This window comes from Periophthalmus magnuspinnatus, chromosome 3 (assembly GCF_009829125.3).
Source record: "Periophthalmus magnuspinnatus isolate fPerMag1 chromosome 3, fPerMag1.2.pri, whole genome shotgun sequence".
Taxonomy (NCBI): Eukaryota; Metazoa; Chordata; class Actinopteri; order Gobiiformes; family Gobiidae; genus Periophthalmus; species Periophthalmus magnuspinnatus.
Window position 1 is genome coordinate 4,434,111 of NC_047128.1, and position 12,582 is coordinate 4,446,692.

At 36.9% G+C, this 12,582-nt stretch overlaps 1 protein-coding gene across 1 annotated transcript; it reads left to right on the forward strand.

The window, feature by feature from the left end:
- The first annotated feature begins 61 nt into the window (after positions 1–61).
- mtch2 (mitochondrial carrier homolog 2) lies at positions 62–11,835 on the forward strand. Its single transcript, XM_033990044.2, has 13 exons — positions 62–186; positions 3,880–3,964; positions 4,679–4,785; positions 4,949–4,975; positions 5,620–5,676; positions 5,754–5,811; positions 7,179–7,230; positions 8,847–8,906; positions 8,987–9,080; positions 9,429–9,476; positions 9,578–9,645; positions 10,083–10,158; positions 11,243–11,835. Exons 1-13 carry the CDS (start codon positions 100–102, stop codon positions 11,327–11,329), a joined length of 906 nt encoding a protein of 301 aa, XP_033845935.1. The 5' UTR covers positions 62–99; the 3' UTR covers positions 11,330–11,835.
- Positions 11,836–12,582: the final 747 nt, after the last annotated feature.

Genomic DNA, 12,582 nt, shown 5'->3' on the forward strand with positions numbered 1-12,582 from the left:
AATCCACTTGCATTTTCTTTCCTCGCCGCAGGGGGCGGTAATGCTCTTTCTGTCTCCTCCATTAAACCCGCCGCAGAAGCAGCCGCTGTGGTGCTCAAGATGGCGGACACGTGTGGTCAGGTTTTACTGGGCTCAGGGCTCACTGTGCTGTCCCACCCGCTCATGTACATCAAAGTCCTCATCCAGGTAAAGATGCTTTTTAAAACAAACCCGTTTATGTCTCACAAAAGAGTCAATTTGCAGAGAAACGGCTGATGGAAGCGTCCTGTGTTTACTCAAGACGTAGGCAACACAAACCGGAAGCTACCAAACCTGCTTAAAAATCATCTAAATTAACCAATATTCAGCTGTTAAATTCATTTATTTACGACTCAAGACAAGTGTTAAAGGCGAATGTGACAAAATGGCGTGCTGTTATTGTTCTGATAATAATTAAACTCTTTATAAATCATTCATTCTCGCAACTTTGACAACAGTAATGCTACTCATGTGTCCTGTCCTCTTGACCTTCCCTAACAAAATATTTAATTACAGGTTAAAGTGAGGTGTTATTCGTATTTTGTGAAGTTATACGATTTTCAAACTAATCTGAGGTGTTTATTATCTGTATGTCATGTAATGTATTGTGTGTTTTGTGGTAGTATTCTTGGTGTCTGTGTAATGTCCTGTGTCTTCAAGTGAGACATTTTCTCTTTTATATTTGATTATCTGTAATTACACATTGAATCATAATTTATCCACATAGAAAATGCTCTAAAGTAATATTTTTGTTGTACTGGGTTTTAAATGCACCTATTTGTAACATATCAGCAAAAAATTATGATTTAAAAAATTAATATGAACAGAGTGAATGATATTAAGGCATACTGATATTTTATTTGATAACATTGTTTGATTTAAGGCTAATTCTTTGGCTTAGTTCTGTCTCTACTACACCTTTTTGACAAACAGAATAGCCTTGTGTAATAAAATTCTGTGTCACCATGGGATCAAAAGTGGATAAACATGGCTCATTGTGCACAAACCTTTCATAACTGTTTTTACTCTACAGTGTTGTATTTTAACATCTACATGCCCACTTCTAGTTAGACTGGTTAGATTTAAGTCTGACTGACTGCACATTTCCATTCTCCCGTTGTTCTTGAATTTTGTTTTGCAACCACAGACTGCATAAAGAAGCGGACTAAGTCAGTGTGACATCAGAGGCTAGAGGCTAGAGCAGTTATAAGGGCTAATTTTACCACGCGAGTATCATAGCAACCAAAGAGCCAGTCTGGAGTTAAGGCTGTTGAAGGTAACGCCCCTTCCCACCTGCACTGCTGGTTTAGCAGGGAGCAACACTTTCAATCAAACCTGTTGCTAACACTACCAGGAGTGACCTCGGGGAAAGAAGGCGCCTGATTTGTTTCCAACATTAAACCCCAGAACGGAGGTCAAGTTGAATATATGATTTCACTGGATAAATGACTGCAGATGTTTTACAGTAATCTGTATGTTAGGGCTTCACATGTTTTCCCTCTGAGTCACATCACACAGATGCAGAGTGACAATCACAGCACAGGTCCTCTTTCACTGTGGAGGTGTCCTTCATCAGACGCTCCAACAGTCAGGGAGTGATGGCATCGTTTAAATAAGCAAATCATAGACTGTATAAATAAATGGACATGGCTAACCCGCTAGCCAACGCGTTCCAAATGGGAAGTGATCACGGGCGCACTTATGGCTCCATCAACTCTGGCTCCAATTCACTTTCTATTGAAAAACTGTGTCCTCTCTCTGTAACTGTTGCTGTCAGACTCGTCATTTTGGTCTTAAATGTTCATATTAACCCGCTCTACATGATCCTGGGGTTTTAATTTCACTATTGTGTCTGTAAATCAAGATATGAACATTAATAACAGACAAATCAGGCTCCTTCCTTCCACGGGTTGCTCCTGCTAGCGTTAGCAACAGGTTCAGTTCAGCAGGTGCTAAACCAGCGGTGCAGGCGGGAAGGGGCGTTGCATTCAACAGCCTGGCTCCAGATTGCCCCTTTAGTTGTTATGATACTTGCAGTCGGAATTCCTAATATGGAACTTGGCTCCAAATTGGCCGCTATAAGTGCTCTAGCCTCGATGAGCTTCATTTGACTGGAGCTGAACGCTGTGGGCGAAGTCACTCACTTAGTCCAGTTCTTTACACAGACTACCCCCCACCATGTTTGTCTCGCTGTTTTAAACCAGTTTAAATATAGATGGCCCCTGTAGCGTGCTGGGGAAACGGCATTACTTTGCGGGACCGTAACAGGCTTGATAAGCTAATCAGGAAGTGTGTGTCGGTGATGGGTGGGAGGGTGGACTCTGTTGGGGAGCTGGTGGAGAAGAGGATGAGGAGTCTGATGCAGACCATCCTCAACAACAGCAGACACCCGCTGCATGAGACTGTGTCAGCTCAGAGAAGCAGCCACAATACCAGGCTTCTCTCGCTGCACTGTAGAACTGAGAGGTTCAGTAGATCAGCCATTCCTGCTGCTATAAGACTGTATAACAGCTCTTGTTGATCGGGTGCACTTTATTATCTTATCTTTGTATTCTTTGTGATTTTATACCTGTGTGCAATTTGTGTTGTGTCTCTGTTTTGCTGCTGGACAGGTGAATTTCCCTGGCTGGGGATTAATAAAGTATTTATCTATCTATCTAGTGATTTATAAAAGTTAATATGGAGTTCTTGTTTTACTGGAGTCTCATTTTGGACAACATTTTTAGTCAAGAGTGGATGTGCTAAGAAAGTGGGGCAAACATCTTTGGGGAGGCTCGGGCCTCCTCAAGCCCCCCTCCCGGCGCCGCCACTGCTAATGATCTAAATCTGCCTGACATTGGCCCAAAAACAGGACATCAGCCGAGCTCTGGATTCTTATCACAATCGAATTAGAGTTGTAATTTGATCATTTAAAGGCAGACAATGCTCCTCTCTGTTTGTGTTTAACCTGCCAAGCCTGTAGTTTAGACCCGTACAAACATTACAGTCTTTTCTGAAATGTAAACGTGTCACTGGTGGAGACGGGGCAATAAACGGTAATATCATTTAAACCATAATTGTTCATGGGACATTTCATAATTGTGAGAAACGCCAACAAAGATGATTGTCATTACATCACCAGAATGTGCAGAACAAGCCCACTTTACCCTGATGGTCTCTTCTAAATCACTGTAGTTGTCACTTTCACAGTTGTTTAAATATGGAGCCTATTCATAACATTAAAAATTATAATTATTCATGTCCAAAACATATTTAAACGGTCAGCAGCTTTAAGCATTCTTGTGATGTTATCGTTAATCACAATTATTTTTAGGCCATGATAATCGTTGTGCCAAGTTTCAATATTGTCCCAGGCCTCGTCACTGGAAATGTAAAAATATCTCTATATTTCTATCTCTAATCTCTATATCGATGTGTCGTTCAGGACCTGACACATGGAACAAGATTAGTAGAGCGGGTTAATACAAACATTTAAGACCAAAATGTCTGACAGCAGCAGTTACAGACCATATTGCACTTTTAAAATAGTTTTTGGGGATATTTTTGTTTTATGGTTTGATTTCAATATTATCGTTTATTGTCTTTTTACTTCAGCGATACATCACACTTCAAAAGTAGTTATTGTGACAGGCCTAGTTGGAGATCTAATTTAAGCATAAATACAGGGCCTGTCAGACAAACCCAAACATTATTTCCCCCAAAATGACTAAACGTGTCCTGGATTCTTCTTGACCTTTGACGTCAGCTCCACAGCGTCGTCTGTTTACAAACCTGCACAGGGCTGTAGTGTTGGCTGCTGCAAATGTGGAACTATGTGAAATCTGCTGGTTTCTTAATGTGTTTCCCCCGTGTTTTGTTCAGGTCGGACACGAGCCGCTGCCGCCGACTCTGGGCAGAAATCTGTTTGGTCGACAGGTGTACCAGCTGCCCGGGCTGTTTGCTTATGGTGAGTGCAGGGTCAAAGGTCATTTCAGTTTATCTCAAACACAATAAACAATGATTAATGAATGCCAAAATGCCCTTGTTTTACTAGAGTTTGTGGAGAGAGTTCAGGTAGGGTGAAAGTTTTTTTTAAAATACATAAGGGATTTCAAATGTAAACAGGACGTTAACAGAAGAATCCAAAACAAACATGGCATAAATGAGTCTGTAAATATTTTAAGCTCATGAAAAATGGACTGGAACAAAAGAGGCACATCTTTTCCACGCCATTTTGAAAGATTGAGTCTTTTTCTTAACATGAAAATTATATTCAATATTCTGACTTTGCCTGATAATAAAAGTGCCATATACTTGTTGTCCCCTTTACAAGCTTTACTCTGTAGTTGTTCCATATTCTACTGGTGGTACTATTGTAGCCACAGCTGTCCTGGGGTAGACTGACAGAAGCGAGAATGTGAATGTGCTCCACCGCCCATCTCACGTACCACTGTCATACTAGGCGAGGTTGGTAAAATGTGATGTGGTAAAAGTTGATCCTCTGACTTTAAGGTTGCACATTTTCAAAACGATTGTCAGTTTTGTAGATCATTTCTAGGTCATCTAATTTCTGCATAAGAAACTGCATATATTCAAAGTTCTGTTGTGTTTTTTAGTGGGGGTTTTTTGTTGTTGTTTTTTTTTTTTTATCTTTTGCTTTGTGTGTGTTGTTCTGTTTCAGCAAAACACATAATAAAGATCGATGGAAAGGCCGGTCTCTTCAAAGGCCTCGTTCCAAGACTGTGCGCCGGGACCTTTGGCACAGTGGTGCACAGCCAAGTGGTGCAGGTACACCTCTTTTTATACACTTTAAATCAGATAAAAATAGACAGAAAAATCTGAATCAAAGTTAAACAGAGCTGTCAGTCATTTACAATACTGTTCTGTTCTTTGTGAAGATGAGATCAGTTTAACAATGTGTAGTTGATAAAAATTCCTTGTTTTATTTCAGAAATGCCACGAGAACGACAATGTCCGGGTAAGTCGTAATAGTTTTATAATAAGCTCTAAGCACAACAGCGCCCTCTACCTCACTGTTGGCAAAAACCTCATAGCGAAAAAGCTGGACAGGAAATAGTGATGCTGAGTTGCGCTAAAATGAATAAATATATAAAGATGAGGCAGTGGGCAGGGAGCTGTGAGTCAGAGGTCAGGGGGTCAGGTTCAGACAGAGGGACAGGGAGCTTTGGGTATGCATCACTGACAACATGTTAAACACGACACAAATAAAATGAATACTTCAAGAGAGACAGTTCTGTGTTTAGAAAGAGACATGTTTGTGCCTCAATGCTAACTGCTAATGCTAACGCTAATGCTAATTTTGAGACATAATACATATTAAAACAACACCACAAACTGAAGTATTCTACATAAAATAGACTTCTCAATTAATTTAAGTAATCAGCAGTTTAATTGGTAATTGGTTGTTTTTATGTTTTTTCCAATTTTAATGAAAGTGACTGTTAACTTTGAGACACAGTGAGCTAGCTAGTATACTACTGTGCCCAGAGTCTGTTAAATAAGGTAAAAAGGTTGTGTTGTATTAAAAAAAAAAGTATTAATTCTATATTTAGGGGAAAATATTTACTTATTAATGATTTGAATGTAATATTTGTGCTGTAGCTGCCCAGCGGTCCACAGAAAGCTCCAGCTGGATCCTTGGAGCACGTCGTTAATGAGGTAAAACTACATCACTTTAACACATTTTATAAACTTAAACATTTGAACTCATTTATGTTTTAACACTGACTTTCCAGACGACCAAAGAGATGATCGCTCGCTCCTGCGCTACCGTCGTCACACATCCTTTTCACGGTAAATCAAAACCAAAGCTTCCCTCTTTCTATTCCTTCTTTTTTATGGATTTTATTTTCAGTTTCAAACTAGATGCACCAATGTCGCTTTTTCAGTTCCAGTACAGATTTTGATACTAAAGCATTAATCAGATATCAGCTGATACTTGTGCAGTGACAAAAACAACAGCATTTATTTCCTTAAAACAAAAATAAAATGAGACAAACTGATCCAGATGTGTTTATATAGCTGTTGTTTATACTATGAGTTACCACAGAATAACTTTGCGTGACAAAAAGTGCAAAAATTCAAACATTATGAGACTTTCTGGGTGATAATGTGCTGTAAAACGTCTTAATACATCAACTTATATTAGATATAAACCGATATTTTGAAGCCAATATCGTCCCTACTTCAAACATCAATGTAAAATCCCCCTTTGTCTCGCCTTTACTTTCTCTTTCTTATAACTCGGGTTCATCAAATGCAATGTTCCGTCTTAAAGCTCCACTATGGAACATTTCTGGTGGAAGGTCTGCCATCTGCTTGTTTCCATGCAGTTGTTATTGCTTTGACTGGAATTTTCCACAGATGGCTTTAAAGGTCCTATATTACGCAAAACTGGCTCTTGTGAGGTTTAAGTCATGTTAGAACATTGTTATTGCATCAAAAACAGACCTCGAGTTGTGTTTTGTTACATTCACACATGTTTGAGTAACACTTTATTATTACTTTGTCTACATTTCTAAAGCTCAAAATGCTCCGTTCCACCTTGTGACGTCATGAAGTGGTAGTTTTCAAGTCAACAGCTCCTTTTACCTTTAGTTCAGTAGAAATTTGCGAGGATTTTCAGAGCTGAAATGATCCAAGTGATTCTATAAATGAAGGTGTGTGGAGTTTAAAAACACAGTGGAGCACTTCCTGTATCACCACATGATGACATCACAAGGTGGAACAGTGTTTTTTTCAGTTTGAGAGAAAAACTCAGCCTAAATCTGCAGGGTTTGTGTGTTAAAAATGTGTGAATGAAACAAAAACACAACTCCAGGTCTGTTTGTAATGAGGAAACGCCTCTCACTAGATCTGACCTGTAACTTGGCCTTGTGGCATCACCTCCTTGTCTCCATGGTTACATATAAAAGCAATACCATCTCCGTGGAGTCAGAAAATGTCCATAGTGCATCTTATAAAATATATGTATGAAGGCCATATCAGGTCTGTTCAATTTCCTGTTACACGTCGGTTGTTTTCTCTTTTTTTTTTCTCAAATAAAAGTGGATTAATTAAATTGGTGTAATGTTAAATAAGTACATTAACTTAATACAAAAAGAATAATAAATAATAGAAATAAAATAAATAAAACAATAACATGTTTTTGTGTTTTCCAGTGATAACTTTAAGATGTATGGTGCAGTTCATCGGGAGGGAAACAAAATACAGGTAAAGTCTCATGTAAACTTGTACTTTTGTAATCTGTGAAGCCATTTGTTATGATAAAACCATAGACTGTTTATATAAATGGACTTAGCTAACCTGCTAGCCGCCGCGTTCAAAACAGGAAGTGAACATGGGCGCGTTTCCGGCTCCAATTCACTTTCTATTGTAAAACCGTGCCCCCTCTCTCTGTAACTGCTGCTGTCAGACTTGTCATTTTGGTCTTAAATGTTCGTATTAACCCGCTCTACATGATCCTGGGGTTTTTATTTTGATTTTATTTTTTTTCCATTTTTTTTCTTTTTTTTTTTAGTTATTATTTTAGTTTTTGCGTTTTATCTTTTAACTTTTTTTTGTTATTTTGAGTTTTTTTTTTTTTTTAAGTTATTTTGAGTTTGTTTGGGGTTTTTTTTATTTTTTACTTTTTTTTTAGTTACTTTGAGTATTTTTCTTTTTGTTATTTTGAGGTTTTTATTTTTTCATTATTTTGAGTTTACTTTTTAACTTTTTGTTGTTTTTTTGTTTTTAGTTATTTTAAGTTATTTTTTTATTTTTTTATTTCATTATTTTGAGTTTATTTTTTTTGTTTTTTGTGTCCCCTCTCTCTGTACCTGCTGCTGTTAGACTCATCATTTTGGTCTTAAATGTTCATATTAACCCACACTACATGATCCTGGGGTTTTTATTTTGAGTTTATATTTTTCCATTTTATTTTTTTTTTTTTTTTTTTTTTAGTTTTTGAGTTTTATATTTTAATTTTTTTTTTGTTATTTTGAGTTTATTTTACATTTTTTTGTTATTTTGAGTTTTTTTTTGTTTACTTTTTTTTGTTATTTTGAGGTTTTTTTTGTTGTTTTGAAGGGTTTTTTTTCATTATTTTGAGTTCTTTATTTTGAGTTTACTTTTTAACTTTTTTTTTTAAAGTTATTTTATGTTTTTTTATTTCGTTATTTTGAGTTTATTTTTTTCCGTTTTTTTCTTCTTAGTTATTAGTTTTTGAGTTTTATCTTTTAAATTTTCCTTTTGTTATTTTGAGTTTATTTTAAAAAAATTTATTTTGAGTTTGTTGTTTTGGGTTTTTTTTTACTTTTTTATTTTGAGTTTTTTTTTTCATTTTTCATTATTTTGAGTTCTTTTTTATTTTGAGTTTACTTTTTAACTTTTTTTAGTTTTTTATTTTTATTTTTTTTATTTATTTTGTTATTTTGAGTTTATTTTTTTTGTTTTTTGTGTCCCCTCTCTCTGTACCTACTGCTGTGAGACTCATCATTTTGGTCTTAAATGTTCGTATTAACCCGCTCTACATGATCCTGGGGTTTTTTATTTCACTTTTGTGTCTGTAAATCAAGATATGAATATTTAATAACAGACAAATTAGGCGCCTTCTTTCCCCAGGTCACTCCCCCTAGCGTTAGCAACAGGTTTGATTGACAGCGTTGCTAAGCGCCCGCTCCCTGCTAAACCAGCAGCAATTCCTAACATGCAACTCTGCTCCAGATTAGCTGCTATAACTGTTCTCGCCTCAATGAGCTTCATTTGGGGCTGAACGCTGTGGGCGACGTCACACTCACTTAATTATACAGTCTGTGGATAAAACAAAATAATGTCTGTTTTCTTTGCAGTGGAATCTTTGACTCCGTTATCACAATCTACAGAGAAGAGGGCATCCTGGGGTTCTTTGCGTATGTACTTTTACTGCTCATTAACTTTAAACTTAAAGTGATGAAGTCCCATTACTTACAGCGGTGTCCTGTGTTTGCAGTGGGCTGATTCCTCGTCTGCTCGGAGATGTTCTGTCTCTTTGGATTTGTAACATGTTGGCTCATTTTATCAACACATACGCCATCGACGACTCTGTACGGCTCGTTTTTTAAAGTGCTATTTTCTGATGTTCTTATGTTTCCTTGTCACAAACAGACCTGGAGTTGTTTTGTTTCATTCATTCATTGATTTGTCAGTAGTTTTCTCTAGAGTTGGAGTAAACAAGACTAGTCAACTATTAAAATGTAATATTTTGAAAACTAATTATTATCTGGACCTTTTTATAACAGATAGTGGAGCGTTATAAAATCATTTCATTTGTCTGTTTTAACCATTGGATTTGTTGCTTTTATTATGCCATTTTTGATAAATATTGTGATTTTTAAATGTCAGATTATAACACAATTCTCCACATAATGACCATTTTTCTGTCGTGTTTTTAGATGAGTCACACAGGAGAAATTAAGAACTGCTCTCAGGCTGTGACCGGGGTAAGTCTCCATTTAAAGTAAAGACGTATTTCAGATTAAAATCCTGTAGATATTTGATCAGTTGCATGAAGTGGTCTGACATAGTTTTATTTTGTTCTCAGTTCTTTGCCAGTATGCTCACGTACCCCTTCGTTTTGGTGTCTAACCTCATGGCTGTCAATAACTGCGGGTGAGTTTTTTCATGTTTCACTATAACTTTATTAGTACAGTGCATTTTATTAACAAGACAAGACCGTTACCATGGCGATAGAAGCGACCATAGACAGTTTATATAAATGGACATAGCTAACCTGCTAGCCGCCGCCGTGTTCCAAACAGGAAGTGATTATGGATGCGCTTTCTGCTCCATCAACTCTGGCTCCAATTCACTTTCTATTGAAAAACTTTGTCTTCTCTCTGTACCTGCTGCTGTCAGACTCGTCATTTTGGTCTTAAATGTTCGTATTAACCCAACGTCACACTCACTTAATCCACTTCTTTACACAGTCTATGGGCGTAACATATAGACAGTTTGGGTCTTCCAGTCATCAGTAATAAAATCCAATATGAAACGTCTATATTTTTAAACTTTGATTTGTCAAATTGTGCTCATGTTTTGCGTTTCAGACTTGCTGGAGGTCTTCCCCCTTATGCTTCAGTATATCCCACTTGGGTCGACTGCTGGAGGCATCTAAGCAGAGAGGTAAGTGAAGGGTCTTTATAACGTAGAGCCTAGATTACTCTGAGCTTTACTAAAAATATGGTTTACGTTTAAAGCTCCTATATGACACAAAACTGACTCTTGTAGCTTTAAGTCATGTTCTAATGCTGTTCCCTCCTCAAAAACAGACCTGGAGTTGTTTTGTTTTCATTCACACGTTTGAGTCACACTTTATTATTAGTCTGTAACATCTCCAAAGATCAAAATGCTCTGTTCCACCTTGTGATGTCATGAAGTGGTAGTTTTCAAGTTGACAGCTCCTTTTATCTTTAATTCACTAGAAGATTGGCAACTCCAGAGCTGAAATGACCCAAATGATTCCAGAAATGAACATGTGTGGAGTTTAAAAACACACTGTAGCACTTCCTGTATCACCACTCGATGACATCACAAGCTGGAACAGAGTGTTTTCAGTTTGAGAGAAGAACTCCTCTTTAACACACAAACCCTGCATATTTAGGCTGTGTGAATGATACAAAACACAACTCCAGGTCTGTTTGTGATGAGGAAAAATAACATAGATTAGAAAATGTTGTAATATGGGGCATTTAAAATGTCAATAAAAGTACTTTACAATAACTGTTTTGTAAAGCCATTGTACTTCCATATATTGTGTCACAGCCAGAGTTCAGATGGATTCAACAGTGTTCATCTTTGGATCATGGGGTTTATCAAACTTGACAAAAAGAGATTTAGCTGGCATCAAGACAAACACAGATCATAGAAGGAAAAAAAAGATCCAATTTCTATATTAGACCCTGTATGAGCCACAAAACAGAGAAATCATTGAGTATCCAGCCCAATGGGCGTATACCACAGGCTGTTTATATAAATGTACATAGCTAACCTGCTAGCCGCCATGTTCCAAACGGGAAGTAATCGTTGGTGCACTTCCAGCTCCATCGACTCTGGTTCCAATTCACTTTCTATGGAAAAACTCTGTCCCCTCTCTCTGTAACTATTGTGACTTTTCTTAGTATCCTGCTCAAACGAGTGTCTAGTTTTGCTACTTGTTTTATCTTTTCTTTACTTGTGACGACCCTACAATCTTGTGTTTTGTTTCCAGGGCAACATGAGCAGAGGAAACAGTTTATTTTTCCGCAAACTTCCCGCAGGAAAGACGTACGCTCTGGAGCAGAAGAGATTTTTTTAAACCCAACCATCGGGATCATTGTTTAAACGCACTAAAAAAACAAAATCAACATTTTTGCCTAATACTCGGTTTGGCACTTAAGTCTTGTTTTGTATGCACTCGTTTCTTATGTCTTTTATTTACACCATCCCATCAATGTTCGGCTGAATAACGACGATTAACTTTTATTACATGTCAGAAAATATCTAAGTGCCCCCATATTTTTATATAGAAACCATGGACTAATCATATGGCGAGACGTCTTGGAAAACCCCAGTCTGCATGTGATCTGCTAATAGACATGTTAAAATGGCGATAACGCAAATGTAGACAGGACCTTGTTGTACGATTTTTGTCTGGTTAAATGTTAATTATTGTAGCTCCCCCTGCTGAGTGGAGGCTGGAGCGGGTGGAGAGATGTGGGGTAATGGTTGTGGAGCATGTGTGATGTGGAGACGCCTGAACCTCTTCATATAGTCAAGTGCTTGTACGAACTGACTGACCCAATAAATAATGCTTTTTTTGCATTTGGCTTTTGTGTTTTTTAAATATTTGTAAAAGGTAAAGAGGTGGAACGTAACAATGTACAATACAAGTAGTAAATGTACTTTAGTATAGGTAACTGTTCTTTTACAGTGGGTAATTTTACTTTTAATTCAGTACATTTGAGAGCAGTATCTGTACTTTCTACTCCACTACATTTTTAACTGGACTGAAGTGTTTTGTTTTTGTCTGAGACCTGCTGAAAAGTCTGAGGGTTTATTTTTAACATGTTCATAATTTGCGCAACAAAAATATACAAATAATAAACAGAAAGAACAAGTGACAATTGTTTGTGTTGAACAACCAGACCTCAACATGTGCACAAAATACTTTTTACTCTTAAAGTACCCTTCTAAAATGTACTTATACTATTGATTTTTTTCATGTGATACTTTTACTTGTATGTTTGCACCAGTATCTGTACTTTTAAGAAAACTGAGTACTTCTTCCACCACAGAAAACAAATTGCTTCAAGCTTCTTTTGACACAGAAATAGTACCAGTCTTGAGTCTTGTACTTTTCAGATTTCTCACTACAAACACTCGGTGAACACTAATGTATTTCCCATTGACTGTTTAGTATACAAATGTAAATAGTCTATGGTATTTCTCCATAATTATGAATAGTTAAGCTACTCTTGAGGCAAAAGGTGAGTAGAGTAACAGCAACTTTTAATAAAAATGCATTGGCTTTATATAATGTGTAATCCCCATTTTGAAAGTCTATAATTT